Genomic DNA, 24,503 nt, shown 5'->3' with positions numbered 1-24,503 from the left:
AAGAACAGAATACATCCTCTCAACGGCACTCCTGTGGAGAAAATCGTTTGTTGATGAGAGAGGTCAGAGGAGGATGGTTAGAATTGTGCAAGCAAACAGATGGGCCACAATGTCGCACATCACGTCAGAATACAACCTTGGTGCGCAGAACAAAATATTGCAACAGACCACTAGTCGCATTTTGTTGCGAATGGGCTACAACAGCCGACGGCCACATCATGTACCTTTGCTATCAATGTAGAACAAGAGAGCACGCCTCTTGTGGCGCCTCCATAGCCAGGTGGGAAACAGCAGCAGTGCGTAGCACACGCTTCTTGATTAGACCAGGGTTCAAGCCTGTGACCACCAAATACGGAGGATGCAGAAAGGTCAGGGAATGACCACTGCATATTCCCGGAGCAATATGGCCTTAGTTGCTAATGCTCCTAAAAACCAAATAACAAACAAACACGACTCTTGTGAGCACAGCAACACCAGCACTGGACTATCGAGGATTGGAAAACAGTTGATTGGTCTGACAAGTTGAAGTTCCTGGTGCATCATGTTGATGGAAGGCACAGAATTTAGTGAAAACAACATGAATCCATGGACCCGTCATGTCTGACGACTACTGTGCAAGGTGGTGGGAGCAGTGTTATGGTGTGGGGAATATTTTCTTGGCACACGTTGGATCCATTGATACCCATAGATTCACATCTGAATGCCATGTCGTATCTAAACATCATTGCTGACCAAGTGTTCATGTTGACAGTTTGTCCTCAGTCAGATGGTTACTTCCAGCAGGATAATGCGCTTGTGCACAAATCCCCAATCACTATGGAATGGTTCCAGGAACATGACGATGACTTTTCTTTGGTGCAGTGGCCCGCTCAGTATGCGGACCTCAATCCTATTGAACATTTTTGGGATGAGCTGCAAAGGGCTGTTCACTGCAGGCCTACACCTCCGTTGAATCTCAAGGGACTTCGTGACACACTCATGTCTGCATGATACTCCATTCCTACACAACGTTTTCAGCATCTTGTTCAATCCACGCCTAGAAAAACTCAAGCTGTTTTGAAGGCTACAGGAGGCGCAACACGCTACTGAGTAGGTATATCTAATAAAATGGCAGCACAGTGTGTGTGTGTGTATATATATATATATATATATATATATATATTCATTAGTTAAGAAAAGGAGGAATTACCTCTATGATGTCTTGTAGAACACTTCAGTGCTGATACTCTCTGTTGTTGAATCAACTATACAAATAGTTTATATGCATTCCACACCATCGTAGACAAAATCAACGAACCAATGCACCACGGAATCAGAGGCCCGCAGACCCCAAGCCCAACAAAATACAAAATATTTATTTTGTATTTTAAATAAAATACAGACATATTGTATTCTCTCACTCAAAGATTAAGGTTGGTGATTCAATGTATCTTGGGGTCGGGCTTGGGGTCCGCAGGCCTCAGATTCCATGGTGCATTGTATCATTTATTTTGTCTATGAAGGTGTGGAATACATGTAAACTATTTGTATAGTTGATTCAATAACAGAGTATCAGCACTGATGTGTTCTACATGACATCATAGAGGTAATTCCTCCTTTTCTTAACTAATTGATATATAATGTAAAACATTATATATCAATTAGTTAAGCAGCTCTGTTATCTATTAATATATAAATTGAAAAATTAACTAATTGTAATATTAAGAAAATTAAATTAAAAAAGTAGGAATAGCATTAAATTTAACCGTGCTGCTTAAAATATGAAATAAAATAATTAATTTAATGCCAGTAGCATGGCAAATCTGACATTGAATTAATTATTTTATTTTGTATTTTAAGCAGCATACGGTGGTTCAGGTATTAATGCTGCCCTGATGTTTGCTATTCCTACTTTTTTAATTTGATTTTCTTAATATTACAGTTAGTTAATTTTTCAATTTATTTCACAAGGTAGTAGTGAGTCGGTTAGCTAATGCATGCTCATACTGCCCTCTATAATCTAATTTCTGTTATATATTTTGGTTCAACAGTTACTGTATCAGTCGTATGGTGTTGCCACATGAGTGCTGTTTTCTGTTCTGTTTTAATTTCTAAATTATAATTTGTTACGTGATATTGTAACTTTTGGCTTGTTCTAAATTATTTTAGGAAAATTTCCTTCTGCAGTACACTTTCTTCCCCCCCCCCTTTTTTTGTGTTATCTTATGATATATGGTTTATTTTATTTTCACTCATTTGGTTTGCCATGATACTGGCATTGAATTAATTATTTTATTTTACACACACACACACACACATATATATATGTATGTATGTATGTATGTATGTATATACTTTATTAGAAGTACCATTTTTAAGTTAGATTAATTTTAATTTAAGATCCACCACATGAAGAGCAGTTTTAATTCCAAAGTGATAATGTTGCAAGAAACCAAATGCAAAATTCTGGCTTTACAAGCAGAGATAGAAGAAAGTAAAAGAGAGGCAGGTGTGGTAGATTCAGACAAAGCTTTTCAGAAGTAAGCTGTGTTCATTACTCTTATTATATCTTTTAAAAAATATCAGGATGATTAGATCCTGTGTTACTCCTTAAATGTCATGAAATAATTATTATATATTTTTTTTTATTGGTTTTGTTATGTCCAAAAGCATAAAAAAATTATTAAAACCTATGGTATCGCAGTTCCATGTCTAAGATAGGGATTAAGAAAATAGAATAAATTTTTTGATATATGATACTTGAATTTTTGCAAATTATAATTTCCATGAAATAGATATGTGGGAAGTTTTCTATAAACAAAAGCAAATTGTTATACTCATTTGGAATCAAATTGTGAATTAAATGCCAACTGCTTTAAAAAAAGAGAAGTGCAATTACAGAAGCCAGTTCAAAAGAAGAGTGCCATTGAATTCCATTGAATGAAATATGAGATGCCCATTGAAAATTTCAAGAAACTTTTCAAGGTTTAGACTTAAATGGATGTCCGATGACCTGATGAGAGCAATGGCAGAAAATAAAAATGCATAAATGCTTACAAATTATCCAGAGATACAAAAACCTACAATAGGTGTAACCTACTATTCTGCAATCAAGCCACAAAGTAGATTAGGCAAACTAAGGGGGATGAGTCACTGGATATGAATGGTATATCAGTTGGTAATCCTGCTCAGATTTTGGAAAACAGAATAGATATGTTTTTTTATATTTACATGTGATATATTATTTAGGATTGGAAATGGTAGAAGTATATCAAATTACATGGAGCTAAATCATGTTGTGATCACTAAGAAGAAGTTGGAAGGGTAATTGTTGAAACTAATAGTAAATAAGGCATATGGGACCTACGTGATTATATTGAAGAAACAGGAAAAAGAGGACAGCAAACCTTTAACCATAATTATGAAAGCATTCTTGGATTCAGACAAGATCTCTATATCTGTCTGTACTTATTAAGAGAAGGCACTGTTTCTACAGGGATGGGATACACTTAAATAGAAAGGGTGCAAGAATATTTGCTGATGCTATCGAGGCAGTGTTAGGTGGGTCGGAAAACTGCTAGCTTGGAGGGATGCAAGGACTAATAGATTAACAGTAGCCACTGGCAGAGGTGAAAGTGATTCTTGCACTGCTTCTATTGGAATGAGCAGAAGCCTGAAAAACAAGATGCAGGATATTTCAGAGACTGCTGGGAGTCATTGCGGTACAAGTAAACACATGGGTAGTGTTAGGGTAGCTAAGAAAAAAAACAGGTGCATGAATACTTGCGTGTACACCAATGCTAGGAGTTTGGTAAATAAATTTGATGAATTTGACATATTGCTCAAAGCATCAAAGGCAGATATTGTTGGGATATAAGTGACGTGGTGTCACACAGATATAAGGAATGCAGAACTGGAATTTGGGCACAACGTCTACAGAAAGGATAGACAGGATAGGAAGGGAGGAGGGGTTATGCTATTAGTTAAGAAACACATAAAATCCAAGGAAGTGAAGCGAGTCATCATTGCTGGACAGTGCAGTGTTGAGTCAGTTTGGTGTGACATAAGCATTGGGAGATCAAAATTGAGAAAAGGAGTGTGCTATAGGCTTAATGACTCTGATGAGTATAATATGAAACTGTGCAGGGAAATAGAGTGGGCCAGTAAATCAGAGATTCTTATAATGGGGGATTTTAATTTCCCAGATATTGACTGGAATTTGTGGGTTGGTCACTCACACACTAGCAAGGCTTTTGTGGATTTATTGGATGATTGTTTTCTACATCAGCATGTTCGAGAGGCAATTAGAGGGAGTAATACTCTTGATTTGATTATCAGTAGTGATTCTTCATGCATTAAGAATCTGCAGATAGAGGAACCACTAGGTGGCAGTGATCACAGTGTGCTGAAATGGGATTTACTCAAAGAGGTAACTACCATCAGGGGTAAAGGGAAGGGTTATTGCTTTCGTAAAGGCAACTACGATGGTCTAAGACAGTATTTAAATTCTATACAGTGGGACCAACTGATGATGTTACCAACAGCAAATTCAAAATGGGAAGCATTCAAAGAACTTATCTTGGAAGCTACTAGGATTTACACACTAACTAAGAAATATTGTTCAAGGTTTAGGCCTAAATGGATGTCAGATGAACTAATGAGGCATATGGCAGAGAAGAAAAATGCATGGGATACATACAAATTAACACGTGACACAGAAGTCTATGATAGATACAAGTTGATCTGTAACCAAGTTACAAAGGAGGTTAGGCAGGCGAAGGCAGATTACGAGAGATCCTTGGCAAGGGATGTGAAAAAAACAACAAAGAGTTCTTTACTTATGTAAACTCTAGAAGGAAGGGGATGAATCAGATGGTCCACTTGATATCGATGGTTCAACTGTTGATGATCCTGCCCAGGTAGCTAACAAACTAAATGAAAATTTTGCATTGACATTCACACATGAGGGGAATGCCAGAGATGTATTCAACTCTGGCAGTAAGCTAGATAATCTTGTAATAACTGAGAGTAAAGTGGAGGAGAAATTGTTGAAGATAAACACCAAGAAAGGCATCCAGTTATATTAAAGGAGGGAGCAAAGGAAGTAAGCAAACCCTTAGCCATAATTATGAGAGCTCCCTTGGACTCAGGGGAGGTACCCGTAGATTGGAGATGTGAAAATGTGACCCCAATTCACAAAGGAGGATCAAAGGCTAACGCAAGTAATTGTAGACCAGTGAGTTTAACTTCTGTTCCTGGAAAATTAATGGAGGCACTGGTTAAAGAAGCACTGCAGGATCATCTAGACAAGACTTCACTTATAGCTCGGACACAGCATGGTTTTGTTAAGGGAAAGTCTTGCAGACCAATTTGATTGGATACTACGATGCAGTCACAAAAGAACTGGATGCAGGGAATAACTTTTATATTATATACTTGGATCTTAGAAAGGCTTTTGATACTATTGCACATGGAAGACTGCTGCACAAATTGGATTGGAGGCAAATTGCTGCTATGGATAAAGGGGTGGTTGAGGGGGAGAAGACAGAGAGTGGTATTCAATGGACACTGCTCTTGCTGGACTAATGTTATTAGTGGAGTGTCTCAGGGTTCAGTGTTGGGGCCATTATTGTTTTCTGTATTTATAAATAATATTGATGATGGTATATCAAGCTTAACATGCAAGTTTGCAGACGATACAACGGTTGGCAGGGTTGTTAAGGGCACTACTGACGCTATGCTGCTGCAACAGGATCTCGAAAGGTTGAGCAGATGGGCTGAGAGGTGGAAAATGAAGTTTAACACAAATGTAAAGTAATACATATGGGAAACAGCAACCCCAGAGCAACGTATCAACTCTGTGGTACTACACTGACAATGGTAGAGAATGAAAAGGACCTGGGGGTAATTGTGCAGGCAGATATGAAGTTCTCTGAGCAGTGCAGACGGGCTGCAAGAGTAGCTCATGGTGTCATATCATTGATATACAGGAATTTTTCTAGCAGGCATAAGGTTTGTTTGTTTGTTATTTGGTTTTTAGGAGCATTAGCAACTAAGGCCATATTGCTCCGGGAATATGCGGTGGTCATTCCCTGACCTTTCCGCATCCTCCGTATTTGTGGTGACGGGCTCGAACCCCGGTCTAATCAAGAAGAGTGTGCTACGCACTGCTGCTCCTTCCCACCTGGCTACGGAGGCGGCTCACAGGAATAAGGAGATGATTATTCCCTTGTATAAGGCAATGGTCAGGCCACACCTTGAGTACTGTATACAGGTATGGAGGCCTCATTTCAAGAAGGATGTAGAACTGCTGGAACAAGTACAGAGAAGGGCAACAAGATTAGTGAATGGAACAAAGGGGTACTCTTGCAAAGAAAGGCTTAAGTTTTGCAAATTACAGTGTCTGGAGACTAGGTACCGGCGAGGTGATCTGATTGAGGTGTATAAAGCCTTGAATGGTTTGAGCATGCTCAATGCTGATGGGATACTGCCTCTTGCTCAGAATAATCACCTGATCACCTGAGTGGGCATATAAATTTAAGGCTCAGCTGGACAGGTATTTCGAATGAATGGAGGGGTAAAGTGGAAGTTTTTTTTTTTTTTTTGGCTGAAGCTGCATAAGCTTGCTTTCTTCCATCATATACCTCTACTAATGCTAATATACCCTAGATGTGTGAAATTATCCCCCAGTTCGCTAAGGGGAGATCATCAAGCTCTCAGCTGCTGAATTCATTTCCAGAGCTAATTCTTGTGCATCAGGAAACACAGCAATAACCTTCAAGGCAGAATATGCTGATCCCACAGGAGCTAGTTTTTGTTGGTAACAATAACTAGCTCCTGTGGGATCCGTGCTGGGGATCGAGGTTGAAAAGATGAGAGAAGATATTTGTTGACATTAGACTTGAACTTCTGTAGATTGTAATTTTCAGGAAAGACATACGAAGGAAGATTGTTTCAGAAAACGGGCAGTTGAATAAATAAACGATGAAGATGAAAAATTGAATCTGCAAGTTTGAAGTTGGACAGTAAATGGATGTTGACGACACGTGTTTGGACTATTTTGAAAGAGAGATTGGGAATTATAGAAGCCAATTCAGAAAAATAGTGCCCATATAAGTATCTCTAGAAAAGGCATGCAGTAGAAACAGTACGTCTATGAGACAGAGAGTGGAAAGACTCTGTTAAAGATGAGTCATTAATTAACCTAACTGCCCTCTTCTGAATGGAATCTATAAGCCTGAGAGAGAGGTTTTGGGGGCACCACCCCAGATGTAAGAACAATTTTCCATGGTAGGTCGGATTTGTGTTTTGTACAGAGTGAACAGCTGTTTGGAAGAAAAGTAACGCCGAGAGCGAAAGAGAAAACCAAGTTTTTTAGATGCAAAGGAAGCAATATTTGTAACATACTTTTGCCAAGAGAGATTAGAAGTCAGGGTAATCCCCAAAAAAAAAAAGATATAGCAACTTGCCTAGAAATCGGAGTATCTATCACCAAAGATAAGCATAGAAGCAAAAGAATCGGCATTTAAGGAATTGGTAACGAATATTTGAGAAGTTGAAGCTGATTGAGCAGGACTAGGTTTCTCAAAATGGAAAGTGGAATGCCATATGCTATCATCGGCAAAACTATGGATAGGATTTCCAGTCAATGGAAGAAGGTCATTAATACACAAGAGGAAAAGAGTGGGGGGGAAAGAACTGAACCTTGGGGGACACCGCATTAGTGGAGAAGTCAAAAAACAGAGAGCCATCTACCATCACCCTCAGTGCGTGATCAGAGAGAAAACTGGATAACCAATTACAAAAAACAGTTAGCAAATCATAAGATGGAAGCTTGTTTATAAGACCTTTATGCCAAACACGATCGAAAGCCTTTGAGAAGTCAAGAGCAACTGCTTGTGTTTCACTAAACTTTTCCATTGAATTTGTTGATAAATGGATAACATAAGCCAGAATGTCACCAGTGGATCGACACTGATGGAATCCATACTGGTGATCATTGATCAGATGGAAGGTTTCTAGGTAGTTTAAGAGTTGGCTGTTAATTGATTTCTCCATTACTTTAGAAAGAGTAGAAGTAATTGCAATGAGAGTTATTTGTCACCCTTTTTAGGAACTGGCTGGATATGAGCAAATTTCCAAGCAGAAGGAAAAACACCTTTGGAACAAGAAAGTGAAAAAAAGGCGGCAAAGAACTGGAGTAAGTTCAGGAGCACAGGTTTTGAGAACAAATGGAGAAATACCATCAGGACCTGGTGCTTTCTTAGCATCAAGATTCGTCAAAATCCTTTTGACATCCTTTTCACAGAAGACCACAGGAGGCATTGAATGGAGTGTGTTGTGAATGCTGGGAGGTGTTTTACCAAGATCATTAATACATGATTGGAAGAAAAATGGGATGCTAGCAGGTCAGCTTTATCCTTGGCCGAAGTGACAACAGAACCATCTGGTTTGGACAGAGGTGGGAGCAGAGACGTGCAAAAGTTGCGGCCAATAGCTTTATCTCTTGAGAAAACAAGAGACCAGAATGGTCTCTTGTTTTCTCAAGAAGAAAGTTTTCTACTCTTTGCCTGTTAAAAATCCATTTTAGACTGATTAATAACTGCTTTACAATTGTTGTGAGCTTTGCTGTAGTCAGAAAACGAAACTAAAGAATTGGAAACAAGCCAATTACAATATGCAATATTCTTCTCCTGAGCGGCCTTAGCACATTTATTGGAAAACAAAGGTTTAGATAAAGGACGATATTTTAAAGTGGAGTGTAGAATAAAGGATTCCATTCCTACAAGAATAATTTCACTGACATGATCTGAGCAAGTGCTGACATCAGAAGTTTTGAAACAGTAGTCCGACCACGGAAAAGAAGAAAATAAATCTTGCAGGTCATCCCATTATGCATTCTTGTAATGCCAAACAACATGAGGTTGGGAATAGCCATGAGATAAAGGCTCAATTGGAGAAGAAACAATCACGAAATTGTGATCTGAAGTGCCTAAAGGACCTCTCACTTCAACCGTGTACTTAGAAGGGTTGTTTGTGAGAAAAACAGCAATCGTGTTGGCTGTATGGTTAGGATTGTCCGGTATTCTTGTACGTAAATGAACAATCTGTGCAAGGTCATTAGTAATTGCAAAAACCACAGCATCTCAACCAATTGGGCCAGTGTGACTAGAAAACGGAAACCAGCTAGAGTTGTTAACATTAAAATCACCAAGGAAAATTATCTCAATGTTAGGAAAGTTGGACTGGAGAAAGTCAAGTTGCAAAGAAAGGAAGTCAAAGAGCTTCAAGTGATTAGTGGAGTTGGGAGAATGGTAGAGACAACAGATGAATTTGACACAATGAGGTAGAGAGATTTTAAGCCAGAGAAGATCAAAGAGAGGAGATTCCATATTACCAAGTCTCTGACAGGGAATATCAGAACGGACATATGCACAAGTACCACCTTTTCGGCAAAAGGAATCATACAGCGAATAATTTGGGCATCTGAGATATGCATTAGTTGAATCAACCGATAACTGAGATTCTGTCAGAAAAAGTACATGGGGTTTGGCAGACTGCAAGTGGAAATGGACATTATTGAGACCACGTATATTTGGAAAAGAACTAGGAAGTGTTTGGGAGGTTTAGATTTTTTTGCAGATAAGCTTACTTTCGCAGATAAGCTCAATAGTAAGAAAAATTGGGGGGGAGACATTTTGTATGAAGTAATGAAATTTTTGGATATGGCGTACACGTGGTAAGAATATACCCAGATCCTTGACATAACGTGGCCTCGACAATGCTCCCCGCATACACAATACTCGGACCCTCTCCAGTCACTATCTGGCAGAGTAGAGGTAGCAAGATTATACACTAGCTGATCCGGAAGCCTCCTAGAGAGTTACCAATAGGTTCGGTCCGGTGTACTAACTAGCGGCCGGCCTGCGAACACCGTTTTAGAGCTGTACCCGCGAAATGTAAGGAATATTGGATCTCGCCACGAGGTTCATCATAACCTCAAAAGTCATCACTCATACTGCATGATGGAAGAGATAGGGAAGGGTTGACTGGAACTTAGCTCTAGAGACTAAACATGGGTTCCACCACTTCAAGTCTCCAATAAGCAAAGTGGTGGTATTTCACCGGTTGATGAGAGTCATCTACCACCTAGTACTGCGCCGACCAGGCTAGCTGGGTGGATAAAGTGCCTGCCTGGCAACCCAAAGGTCGCGGGTTCGAATCCCGCCTTGGTCTTGGATCAAAGTACTGCAAAAACCTTGGGAGGTGCATTATGGCCACAGAAGCCGATGCAACAACTACAAAAAAAAAAAAAAAAAAACCTAGTACTGCCTGGTAACATAGAGGGGCGGCGTTCCTCCATGTGGTGTGGGCGCCACACCTCAACCCCTGCTTACGTTGGTTCCCACTCAAGTACCCACCATGTACTTGAGCATGGAGGTTATACCCAGGATTACTAACAGTCCCACCATCGTGAAGGTGCAAGCAGAGGATTTGGCTGTCACAGACCATCCGGACTTCGCCGAAATTGGGTCCACTTGACTTGAGTGTCACCCGAATACCAGACAAGCTGTAGTAAGTACAGGTTGTCTGGCATATCTGAGAGAATGTCTGTGACAACCTCAAGGACCAAAGTGGGAGAAGACAGAGAGTGGTAATCAATGGACACTGCTCTTGCTGGAGTAATGTTATTAGTGGAGTCTCTCAGGGTTCATTGTTGGGTCCAGTGTTGTTTTCTGTATTTATAAATGATATTGATGATGGTATATCAGGCTTAATGTCCAAGTTTGCAGATGATACGTTGGCAGGGTTGTTAATGACACTAATGACAGTACACTGCTTCAACAGGATCTAGAAAAGTTGAACAGATGGGCTGAGAGGTGGCAAATGAAGTTTAACATTGACAAATGTAAAGTACTACATATGGGAAGCAGTAATCCCAGAGTAACGTATCAACTCTGTGGTACCACACTGACAGTTGTAGAGAATGAAAAGGACCTGGGGGTGGTTGTGCAGGGAGATATGAAGTTTTCTGAGCGGTGCAGATGGTCTGCAAGAGTAGCTCATGGTGTCTTGTCAATGATATATAGGAATTTTTCTTGCAAGGATAAGGAGGTGATTATCCCCTTGTATAAGGCAATGGTCAGGCCACACCTTGAATACTATATACAGGTCTGGAGACTTCATTTTAAGAAGGATGTAGAGCTGCTGGAACAAGTACAGAGTAGGGCAATAAGATTAGTGAATGGAACAAAGGGTTGCTCTTACGAAGAAAGACTTAAGTTTTGCAAATTACAGTGTCTGAAGTCTAGGCACCTGCGAGGTGATCTGATTGAGGTGTATAAAGCCTTGAATGGTTTGAGCATGCTTAATGTGGATGGGATTCTTACTCTTGCTCAGAATAATCGCCTGAAAGGGCATAAATTCAAGTTGAAGAAAGACGGTTGTAGGATAGATGTGCGGAAGTTTGCCTTTAGCCAGTGGGTTGTTGATTCCTGGAACAAACTCCCATCTGTCGTTGTAGAAGTTGATATCTTAAATATATTCAAGGCAGAACTTGACAAACATTTGGAGCGAGTGGATGGGTGAAATAAGGGCTTTTTTTTTTTTTTTTTTTTTTTTTTTTTTTGGCTGATGCTATATAGGCTTGCTTTCTTGCATCATGTGCCTTTGCTAATGCTAATGCCGTTTTCCTTCATTGTGAAAGAAAAAGGCAAATATCAATCCAGTGTCCAGTTTTATCCTTATATTCTGGAATGTAATGATAAAACTGGGTACTGGAAGAAAATCTGTCGTTGATGCGAATAGCAAACAGCTTTTAGCTATGATAGAAATGGTGCTTCTTTTTTTTTTTTTTTTTTTTTTTGTGAACATCAAAATATTAGCCTTCATATTAATTGTAATGATGGGCCTATTAACAGTGAACATCAGAGTGCAGAGGGTAATTTTGGTGATGCAACTAATGAAATGGGAAGTGGAATTTTCTGGGAATTATACAGTTATCAAACCAGATCGAGTTACAAAGAAAATACACAAAATGACAACTGGAGATGAAACTTTAAATGCTAATAAATGCCATATTCGCAAAAAAAATATAAAGAACAATATTAGAGAGTGCTACAGAACTATTAGTTTCAGAATGCCTGTTCCAGCATACAAATTTGAATATGGCGAGTGTGTACAGAAAGGACTTGGTGTATAGTATTACAGATCTTGTGGCACCAGGGGTTTCTCCCAACTCCACAATGTAATGTTTGTGATGCAATACATATTCTGTAAAAGCCAGTAAAAGTGTGAATTATTGTGTGGTTTGCATTGTGTAGTGTCAGTTATGTTTGTCTGTTTTTCATCTGTCCTCTTAGTCTATGGGCCCATGGAACACCACGGACCTCTAGTTGACATCCAGTACTACAAGTAGGTGGGCTAGGAGGTATGATGATGTAAGGTCTCTGCCAGGGTGAACACTGCCATTCCCTGAGCTTCTCAGGGAGAGTCCAAAAGAAAAAAGTAGGAAGTTTTTTTGGAAATGAGCAGTATTGAGTCTGGCAGCTGAGGGGGATTTTCCCCAACTCCATGTATATGACTTTTGTGTCGTAGGCACAGTCTGTATAAATTTCAGAGTGTGTGTGTGTTTAGTGTTTGTGTGAGTTAGTGAAAGGGTGTACCGGTGTGTTGTTCCTCTGGCTACTGGGCTGTTGAGCCCTTGGAAAACCAGGGTCTCCCCATCACTTATCCATTGCCATATGGATGTGACCAGGCAATAGGGCATCGATCTCTGGCTGAGCATCCACCACTTTTTTTTTTTTTTTCACTTATATATATATATATATCAAGAAATGATTGAGTGGAGTACAGAGCAAAAGACAGTAGAAATGCAGGTAAAGGAGGGGTTGAAGAAAAACAGCATCTCCCTGCAGAAGAAGAAGATGGGAAGCCAACTGTTTGCTATGCTATGTAAAAAAAAATGACAAAAATTTCAACCAACTGCTCCTTCATACAAAAGTAAGATGGTGGTCAAAAGGTAACAGTTTGCAAAGGCTTGTAGAACTTTATAACTCAGTGGTGGAATTTCTGTCCAAGCATGATCAATCATTTGCTGATAAATTTTAAAAACCACCTCTTTTACCTTGCTGATATATTTTCAAAATTCAATGAAGCACAAAAAAAAACTGCAAGGTAAAGGCATTACAATTATACAGAGTCGTACAATTATTTTGGGATTTCAAGAAAAGTTAATGCTCTTCAAACCTTCACTGGGTTGTAGAAATTTTCACTTCTTTCCAAATATGTCATCTTTAGAACAAGAAGCTGAAGGAAATTTTTCAGATGCTAACATATTTATTTATGTAGCTCACCTTGAACCCTGAAAAGAAGATTTTAAAAATAGATTCAAGGATCTCGAAGATATGAAAGTTCCAGAATGGATTATGTCCCATTTCATGCAGAGGGTGATAAGGATGATCTGGATTTGCAAGAGGAAATTATTCAAATGAAGATGGACCTAGAAGCTAAATCACTGCACTCAAAAGAAAGTTTCAGGGGATTTTAGACAAGTAAAAATATTATTGAAAACTACCTCAAACTGTATAAAACTGTATATTACTGACCTTTCCAAGTTCATAGATGGTAGAAGCCGGATTTAGCCACGCTAACAGTATTTTAACTAAGCAGAGAAATCGACTAGATCTCGAAAATAACAGAGATCTAAGATTAAAACCAACAAATCATGAATCCAATATTTCCTCTCTTCTAAAAGCACATCAACCACATCCTTCACATTAGACATGTGGTAAGTGTTAGTGTTCATTAAATTTTTTTTAATATTTATTGCAAATTGCAAATCCTAATAGGATACATTTTCTAAAAAAATTGTTTATAAAATATATTAACTTGAAGCTTATTGCTCTTGGGGATCTTTGTTATTACTGAATTTTTACTTAGGGGAGTCTCTGACCAAAAAGTTTGGGAACCCCTGACCTAAACTCTTCTTACAAAAATACCAACATCTCTTGGACTTTAGGAGTGTATTTGTCTTGTTATAAGGTAGCTATGTGCAGTAATTACCGACAACAATAGTGGCCACCATATTGAATTTTGCCAGTAACAAATGAAAGTTTACTTAGACATAGAAAACCAAAGGGAATAATGAAATCCAATTATATGTACTGAACAGAAAATTGACTATTCTATATCCTACCATATTTATTTGCAAGAGTATTTATGAAGAAACAAACAAAACTGCTTGGTTCTTGACCTCACCACTATGTTAACTCTATGGAACCCCCCCCCCCCACCAGTAGACTGAGGACTGAATCACTCTACTCTAAATATATTGAGTTGTACACACAGTTTTGTACAATTCTATAATATGCATGACTCCAAATAACAAACAAAAAAGGTGCTGCTAGAGCCACCTTAGAGAGGCTTCCCAGAGAAGAAAGCCAACAACCAGGAGTCTTAAATACATATGATTTTCCTGAACTTCAGGAATTAAGGGATATGATAGATGCAGATGAGGATTCCCCATACATACAATAATAGGGGAGCAACAATCTGATAGCCCACAACCACTGCCTAGAAATGACACCCTGATCAGAGACTGAATGTATGCACTCAAAGAGTCACTGGAAAAGATCTTAAAGGAATGCAGCAGAATTCCAAAACCACAGAAATCAACAAAATCTGGTCAAGTATGGAGAATCCACTCATGGAGACTTACATAGAGAAGAAATATCTTAAAGCCAAACTGGAAGAGCACACAGAAATTTTCAAATTAATGGAAGAAATAACCAAAGCAACTATCCCAAATCAGCATAACTCATATGCCCAGACATTTAGCTGCTAACAAAGGCCATCAAGACAGCCAAAATAAAAACACAACCTCAAAATCCAATCAAGCCACATGGTACTGATTAAAGCAACTGATAGATGCTTACAACAAACAAGTGAGGAATTAAAGCAGGAGATTATCAATAAGATTAAGAGTGACATAAAACATATCAAGATCAAGAGCATAAGGAAGATAAAAGAAAAGGGGATTATAGTGGAAACTCCAACTGCCACAGACCTGGAAAAATTAAAAGAGTGTACCCAGTTTGAAGATATGGGATTAAAGATGGAACAACCGAGGAAGCTAGGCCCCACTTTAATTATTTTTGATGTGCCCAAAGAAATGAAGGCAGAAGAGTTAAAAGACAACATATATTATAGGTACCCAAATGACATGGGATTTGAAAGAGACAAAATAGAAATGGAAATAAAAATAAGATTTGCGACTAGTCCAAAAACAAGGTACACCCAGCATTGGGTGATTGAAGTAACAGGTACCATTACAAGAGCCCTCCTATCCTAACAGGGAAAGATATTACTAGACCGGACTGCCCACAATATAAAAGATTATATAGTAGCACCCAGATGTTTCAAGTGCCTGGGATGCTGCCACTCAGTTAAATCCTGCCAAAAGGAGACCAACACCTGTGGCTACTGTGCTGGCACTGGCCACAATTTTGCAGAATGTCTGAATAAGGTTACACCACCTACCTATGTTAATTGCAAGGCAAGAAAGAAACCAGCTAATCATTCTCATTGTGACAAATGTCCATATTTTGCCAGAGCCATAGACCTCATCAAAACCAGAACAGATTATGGATAACATGCCCAAACATGGAGTGAACAACAAACAACTACAGTTATACAACTGAACTGTCTTAGGTCACTCATGGCGATGAGTGAACTAGCTAAAATCATTCAGGAAAAGAATCCTCAAATATTATGTATACAAGAGCCCTATACTTACAAGGGTATTATCAAGAGCCCTCTGGACACTTGTAGAATATTACCTGCAAACATCTCTAATACTAGACAAGGTGGTAAAACACTGGCTTAGTCCTGGGCTGCAGTTGTGGCTGACAAAAATATTACCGTTACCAGAATCACTGACTTATGCAGTGAACATGCTGCATGTGTCTGCCTTGATGGTACATTTGGCAGATTATTTGTAGTTTCTCTACTGCCAGTGCAGTCAGCAGCATCAAGATATACAACCATTCCTACAATATATGGATCAAGTTCTTCACAGGTTTAGAAGACAGGATGTCATCTTTGCCGTGGATGCCAATGCCAAATCTACCCTATGGAACAGTCTGGTCACAGATGAAAAATGAGCAGAATTAGAGGACCTAATTATAATGCACAATCTCCACATGGCAAACACTCCAGAGCACCCTCCAACTTGCAACACACCCACAGGTTAAACATATCTAGATATTACCCTCACAACCACAGGCCACCGGACCAAAATACATGAATGGAATGGAATATGTACCCATCATGGACAACCAGTGACCATGCAGTATTGAAAACAATTCTGACAACAAACCCACCCCCAAGAAGAAAGGACACACAGACATCACAAGATACAAACCAAAACAAGCAGATTGGGAAAAATTCACTGAAATTATTAATGGCAACCTAACTGGTACCCCAGGAACTTGACATTGGCAACATATCTGCAGAAAAACAAGTGGATGTTATCATGAGCATCATCATGGAAGCCTGCAACTTTCAAGCAACGGAGAAGGCCACACCACATTCCTTGGTGGACTGACATTCCTAGGTGTGAGCTGCTCCCTGATACTCCCTGGTGTGAAGGGAGTATCAATGAGCATGCAGGAACATAAACAGAGATCCAGACTTATTATATAACTGAAGAGATCCTTCAGTTATATAATTCCTGCCTGCCAGATGGGGGGTTTCTCCACCAACAGGAAGATAGGAAATGTCAAAATTCTCTCAAAAATCCCCATGAAACCGCAAACAGAACAGGAATCCTACTGCCCAATTGCCCTGCTATCAATACTAGGCAAATTACTTGAGAAAATCATGGTCACACAACTAAAACGTATATACAACAGCAAGAATATGCCAGCAGAGTGCCAATATGGATTTAATCCCGAGAAAAGTACAGAGCAAACAGTATACCAGCTACAATGGATACAGAAATAAACAGAGCAGAAGTACCTTCTCAGCCCCTTTGTGGACTTCAAAGGGGCCTTTGACATCCTTTGGTGGCAAAGCATCCTGGTGGGGTTCAGGGAGGCCGAGATATCCAACCCAATGTACAAGTTGGTTACCAGTTACTTTACCAACAGATCGGTCATGATAACCACCAATAATAATAGGATCAGCAAACAAGTTACAAGAGAGTGTCTGCAGGGGGTCCATTCTGGGACCCTGCTGCTGGAACATGGTCTTTGACGAATGGCTCAAACAATCATTCCCACAAACAAAGTCATTGCCTACGCTGTGATAATCTTGTCATTCTGTTTGCAGGATGACAAGTCTAGGGATGCAATCACATGCATCCCTAGAGTTGTTGTTGGTTTTTAGGAGCATTAGCAACTAAGGCCATATTGCTCCGGGATATGCGATGGTCATTCCCTGACCTTTCCGCATCCTCCGTATTTGGTGGTGACGGTCTCGAACCCCAGTCTAATCAAGAAGCGTGTGTTACGCACTGCTGCTCCTTCCCACTTGGCTACGGAGGCACCCATCCCTAGAGACAACAACCGACAACATCTTACGAGACCTATCCCAATGCACCAGCTACAATAAACTAACAGTCTCAATAGTGAAAACAGATTACTTGTATTACTTGTTACTTAAAGGCAAACTAGCTAGACAACCGCAGATAAGATATGCCAGAATCAGGTTAATGCAAACGCAGAAGACTAAATACCTTGGAGTGATAGCAGGCTCGAATCTAACATTTCTCCTGCATACCAGCTATCTAAAGGACAAAACTAAGAAGATAATAGGAAAAATAAGAAGAGTGGACAAAAAAGGGATGGGGGTCTCAAACTCAGAACACTCTTCCTCTATTACAAAACACTGATAGTACCTATACTCAATTAAGCAACTGGGGACACAGGGCAAGCCTGTTTGCCCCCACCAAACATCTTCAGCAAGCACAAAGGTCAGCACTGTTGGCCATGTCCAGAGCCTGTAGAACAGTGGCCACTTCTGCCCTGCAGGTTCTAATGGGAACACTTCCATTCAACTTGGAAGTAGAATTTCATTACCTAATGAATGAGCATCGCCATAACTCATAACGGCATAACTGCCAATCCAACGAAATTTACTAAATTAGAAATGACAAGAATTAGAAGTCTATTAATTGACAAGTGGCAGAGGAATTGGAATGCTGACAACTTGGACAGAGTGACTCACAAATATATCCCTTCTGTTATTGAAATTACCAAAGCAAATTAGATCCTGGTTTGTCCCCAACCTCCAGGCAACAACTCTGCTGACAGTACATGGATCAATCAAAGAGAGACTATACAGATTTAACCTCACGGAAGATCCCAACTGCACATGCGGGGAGGTGGAGACAACTCTCATGCACCTGACACTACACAGACACAACCCACTGGGTACAAGCCTCAACAGATGACTCAGCAGTGAATGGGGGAAACTCTTGGTATGCCACAAGTACACAAATGACAAATGTATGTTAGGAAGAGTGAATGTTAGGCAAAAGGATGCATAGATGATGTGTTGTTCTGTCTTACACGTGCCCCTGCATATAAAAAAAAAAAAAAACGTGCTGTCTGAATGTAGTGAAATAGCTGTGTGATAGATGAGTATGTGCATGTATGTTGTGTGCTTGTGGGAAGCACTTGACCCCAGTTCAGAGCAACACCCTGGGAAACTCTTACTGCCCCTCTTGATACCATGGCATGGGATGCTGACGTCCCCCTATGGAAGAAGAAGGTGGGAGGGAAACGAAGACAGAAGTTCCCTGTACCAGGGCAGCTCACCCACAACAAGAAAAGAGGAAAGAATGCAGGGTAAGATGCCCTGCTTGGTGAAGTTTCCACAGTCACTAATCCTGCACTGGGGGAACCAAGTGCCAACAGATCCCACCACATGAGACAATGACTGCGCCTGCCTGAAGACATTCCATTTAAAATGCCATGAGCCAACAACTACCCGTGCAATAGCACATCCATGGCTTGGATCTTCTTTCAATGGCAACTGAGTTTAAGAATTTAGAATTTTGTTAATAATAATTAACTCAAAATTAAAAAATGAACTAAACACGTAGCACTTGGCCCATCCTTAGAAATGATATGCTTCAAACCAGTCTACCCCACACAAACAGCTTCAACTTCTGGAATATCCACTACCAATTTCTTAAATGCAATTCTCAAGGTAATATTCCAGTGGTGCAAAGACAGCATAGTTAGTTTTATCCTTTTAAAACTCAGTCCTGTCTTATATATATATACAAATGAATTCTTCTACTCTCTTTATCTTTGATGACACTCAGATTTCTAGACAAGATTGCATCTCTCTCTCTCTCTCTCTCTCTCTCTCTCTCTCTCTCTCTTTCTCTTTCTCTCTCTCTCTCTCTCTCTCTCTCTCTCTCTTAGGGATTACCTTTCTAATCTCTTTCTTGCATTAAGCACATCATAAATATTGCTTCCTCTTGCATCTAAAAAACTGGTTTAATTAAATTTTTTTTTTCACCTTCTCAACGCACGATACTAAGTAATATAGGTTCTAATACTATTAGTGTTTGGTGTTTACATAAAAAAATAATAAAAAATTAATCCCAGATTAACATACCAACTGTGTTGTAATACACTCAGGGTAGTTGCAAAAAGAAAAAGATCTGGGGGTAATTGTGCAGTCAGATATGATGTTCTCTGAGCAGTGCCAACAGGCTGCCTGGATGGCTCATGAGGTTTTGTCAGTGATATACAGTGATTTTTATAGTATTGTTAAGTAGGCAATTATCCCATTGTATATGGCAGTGGTCAGGCCACATCTTGAGTACTACATACAGATCTGGAGACCCCATTTTAGGAAGGGTGTAGAGCTGTTGGAATGACTTCAGAGAAGGGCAGTGAGATTGATGTGTTTAAGGCTTTGGATGGATTACGCAAACCTTAATGCTGATGGCATCCTTCCTCTTACTCAGACTACACACATGAAGGAGCACAAACTGAAATTACAGAAAGATGGTTGCAGAAATTATATATGGAGATTTTCCTTCAGCCAACAGGTGGTTGATTGTTGAAATCTTCGATCTGTTATTGTGGAAGTGAGTAATTTGAATAAATTCAAGGAAGAACTAGACAAATTATTGGAGAGAATGGACAGGTAATGTGCGAAGGGGTTTTTTTTTTTTTTGCTGATGCTTTATACAGTTGCTTTCTTGCATCATTTGCCTCTATTTATATCTGTTCTTCTAAATTCTTTGTCTCCTTCCCTCCCTCCTGCAGCAAATGTTTTAATATTTGGTACTCATCGAGTTGGAGATTTTCGGCATATTTTTCACCCTATAGATATGGAATTCTTCTGACCTCATAATAAATTAAAATCAATCAGTTAACTCAATAAAAGTAAACAGATTTTTAGTGTCTCCCATAATATCAATTTAACAAATGTCATTCTATAAACAAGGCAGAGTCATTGTGAATCTGAAACTAAGCAAAGACACAAAAGTATGTGCTGTACTACACTGATTGTTTGCAACTCAATAATTGGCACGATTTGGGAAGTAGAACAGTACTTTAAGTGTAAAGTGTTTTTGGCTCAAGCAGCACCAAGGGTTCCCCCCATCTTCACATAGTATACATTGTCATGTGACACAGTACACTGTAAAGGCCAGAGATTTAAAAGTGTATGGATATTATGATTTGTAATGTTTTGTACCGTTGTTCATTCATCTGGCCTTTTAGCCATTGGGCTCCTAATGGGACTCACCGTTGCCCACACTTGGTTCCATGGAGGCAGACCAGGTACACCCAATGCAGTTATATTTACTCTGGCAGGTCCTGCTACCTAATTTCCTGAGATTTCAGTGGCTAGGACCTAAAAAAAAAAAAATTTGTATAATTTATGCTGAGAGGGTGTAGGCCAAATGATAATAGGATTGCTACATGGTTGACTTAAGTTTTTGAGTGTAGGTTTGGAATAATTTTGGTTTCATTAGACGTGGTCGCAAAGTTAGAGAGAGGGTGGGGAGACTGAAGACTGGGGGTTAAGACACAGGTGGTGTAAATAGAGAAGGCAACCCCAGATGGTCAGTGAAGCATGCCCATGCCCCATCAGAGGTAAGAAAATGGGATGGCGAGGAGGAGAGGAGACAATAGACTTCTCAACGCACAATACTAAGTAATATAGGTTCTAATACTATTAGTGTTTGGTGTTTACATAAAAAAATAATAAAAAATTAGCACAGTACTGTTATTGCTGGCAGCAAGCTGCAGCAATAACAGTACTGTGCCTACAACAATTGGTATATCACAACTCAATAATTGGTATGAAATGGGAAGTAGCACAATACTGTGTATGCCAGTGAAAGTATGTTTGTTTTGTACTGTTTAAAGCCCTTTTTATATAATCATATTTTTATGACAAATTTGAACATAAAATGTTTTACCATTTCATACTGTTTTGTAATTTTTGATTAATATTTAATACCTCAAAAATGAAGACATTTGAGATATAAGTTTTCCATAAACCTTATTTCTTACAAACTTTATTTCTTATTTTTAGCTGTAGAATATGTGCCTACATTTGTCCCATAACATTTTGAAACATGCTGTATTTATTATTATCATCAGCCATATAGTGCAAGGAAGCCTGAGGCTTATGCTGCACCAGCCAAAAAAAATTTCCGAGTTACCCTGAGAGAGAGAGAGAGAGAAGTAGAAGGAAATCACCAAGAAAGAGAATGATGATATCTGGCTCAGGATACTGGTGTGCCAAGCCCATACTAACCAGATGTGAACCCCTGGGGTTATATATACCCTTACAATTATTAATTTTTGTTTGCTTTATATGCTTTTGCCAAATAAAGGGTTAAATTTTAAAAAAAGTTATTTTTAAAAATAACTATTTTTCATTTCATATTATTCGTACATTGTTATTTTATATTTATCCAAAATACATAAAAAGTGATATCTTTTATAACTTGTGATCAGATTTTTCATTTTTTATTTGTATTGTTATTAGGTTTCAATAAATAGTTATTTATTAAAATAATTATTTTTCAGTAATTGAATTTTTTTTCCACTGTTGGGTTAAAAAAATAATTTTTTTATATGTAAAAAAAATTTTCTTTAGTAAATTTAAATATTTTATTAAAAAAAGAGTTTTAGTTGTAATATACTACTTGTTTTTCTCATTAAATATAGATATAACCATTGGTGTGAAAGCAGACTACAAAAATATCACCAACAGGTGAAATTTTTTGATATAGAACTGCATCTGTTAAAGACAGAGAAATCTGCATTAGATTGTGAACTTAAATATGCTGATTCAAGGTAATACATCTTATTTTTATTTTATTCTTACATTATTATTTTATTTAAAGACTAAATGCACAAGGCATAATTCCATATGGGTTTAAATTAACTAAATAATATTGGTTTAAATAGTTTAACCCATAAAATTAAACTACATACGTAGTGTAAAGGAATCATTTTAATTATATCTCATATTGTGGCTGCCTTCACAATGAGATACCAGGTTGCACTACTTCGAATAAGTAACACTTCTCTAGTAGAGAAGACTAATGTTACTTATTCTCAGTGGGCACCACCACCCAGACGGCACCGTTTCAAGGCTTGTTTGTATATGTGTGGGATAATAACTCTACTATCCACTTGTCTCTGTTAGACTTAGAAAAGCAAAAAGTAGAGGGAAAGTTATAGTAGGAGTGGAAGAAGAAAATAAATGGTGTAGAAGAATGAAAGGGACAGTAATTCCTTCGATTCACACCATTCAAAAACTCATAAATTCCTCGAATAGGCACCGCTTCCCCAGTAGAGAAGACTGTTGTTACCTATTCTCGGAAACTCCATGAATATCAGGCTCCACCTGGTGACCGTTTCAAGGCTTGTTGGCCTTTCATCGGTGGGTGGGTAGGTACCCTGTTAATGCAAACATGCCATCACAGTTGTAAAGTTAATTCCACAATATCAGAGATGCCAAATGGTTAAAAGAATGATACTGTATTTAAAGACTAAATGCACAAGGCATAATTCCATATGGGTTTAAATTAACTATGTAATATTGGTATAGATACATCATAGTTACCCATAAAATTAAAATACGTACTTAGTGTAAAGGAACCGTTTTAATTATATCTCATATTGTGGAATTAACTTTGCAACTATGATGGCATGTTTGCATTACCGGGGACCTGCCCACCCACAGGTGATGGTCCAGTTATTGCACTACTTCAAATAAGCGTTACTTATTTGAAGTAGTGTAATACCTGGTATCTCACTGTGAAGGTAACCACAATATGAGATATAATTAAAACAAAGCCTTTAAACTACACACGTAGTTTAATTTTATGGGTTAACTATGGTGCACCGATATTATATAATTATTATTTTATATTTATCCACAATGCGTAAAAATTAATATCTTTTATGTCTTGTCAATAAAAGTTTTCATTGTTTTTAATCAAGGTATTGTTAGATGGATTGTAAAATTCCTGGTTTGGTGGGAGATATATAGATTAATAGTTTAAAAGTAGATAGTGGTGTATCATGTTGACTAGGCTTCTACAGTACAGAAAATACAGGGTGGGAGGAAGTGGTGAGCTATGAATATTTTAACAATGGGCTCGCAGTTTTTCCGACTTTCTACCAAGTAAATTTGATAGGTCATGGAAATGACATCATCCACAAAAGGATGACATAATTTCTGTCATCCACTAGAGGCGCTTCCCACGCTTGCACTACTGGTAGTGTGATTAGAGAGCATGATGCATTTTTCATGACTGGTATATCTTGAGTCAGGAGCTGATTAGGGGGAGGTGGCAGATGTGCCACCTCCTATTACCCCCTTAACCATGCGTATAAGTGAATGTGTAAAACATTCCTAAGTCTATCTAAAAAGAAAACTTAAAAACCTGGTCGTCATGCCTCACCTTACGATGATAACTGGATACAACAGTGTCTGGAGTTCTAACATTTTAGAATTTTTGAATATTATAATGTCACAATCATGCTTCCTGAAGTTACTACTGCAGTAAGTATGACTGCAACAATACAAATATTTGTCAACAATTTCTTTTTTCATCTCGCATTTTCATTAAATTCCATTGTTTTGTTCCCCTAACAGCCGCATATGTCACTTCAACTACAAGATCAATTAATTTTTATTTCATATTTCATCAGAAAACTTAAATTTCTTATTTGGTTTTCACCGTCTTGCCACCGAAATGAAAGTTCTTTCACATTCCACGATTTTGGGTAGCATATGTTTAAAATTTCTTTCAATGGTATCATTATTTTCTTTATTTAATTAAAAATCACCCTGTTGCATTAATAACTTATCCTCTGAGAAAAAAATAATGCATTTAATAACTTGTCACAAAGTAATTTTTTTTTTACTTTCGATTTTGATTCCTTCATATTCTTTCCACTTCAACATGCTCTCAATTTTACCTTCATAATTTCCATCAGAATTTTTCAAATTAGCAATAGCATTGA

General features: G+C 38.5%; 1 protein-coding gene across 1 annotated transcript in view; it reads left to right on the top strand.

The window, feature by feature from the left end:
- The window catches only part of LOC150087426 (cilia- and flagella-associated protein 44), a 577,933-nt gene that overhangs the window by 384,270 nt on the left and 169,160 nt on the right, over window positions 1-24,503 (top strand). Inside the window, exons 23-24 of the mRNA XM_090372063.1 lie at window positions 2,380-2,519; window positions 22,191-22,319. Of these exons, the coding sequence (XP_090228189.1) occupies window positions 2,380-2,519; window positions 22,191-22,319 (269 nt within the window). The remainder of the gene's footprint in view (window positions 1-2,379; window positions 2,520-22,190; window positions 22,320-24,503) is intronic.

Source organism: Mastigoproctus giganteus, chromosome 4 (assembly GCF_048544385.1).
Source record: "Mastigoproctus giganteus isolate SK-2022 chromosome 4, ASM4854438v1, whole genome shotgun sequence".
Taxonomy (NCBI): domain Eukaryota; kingdom Metazoa; phylum Arthropoda; class Arachnida; order Uropygi; family Thelyphonidae; genus Mastigoproctus; species Mastigoproctus giganteus.
This window is presented reverse-complemented; position numbering and strand designations above follow the sequence as displayed.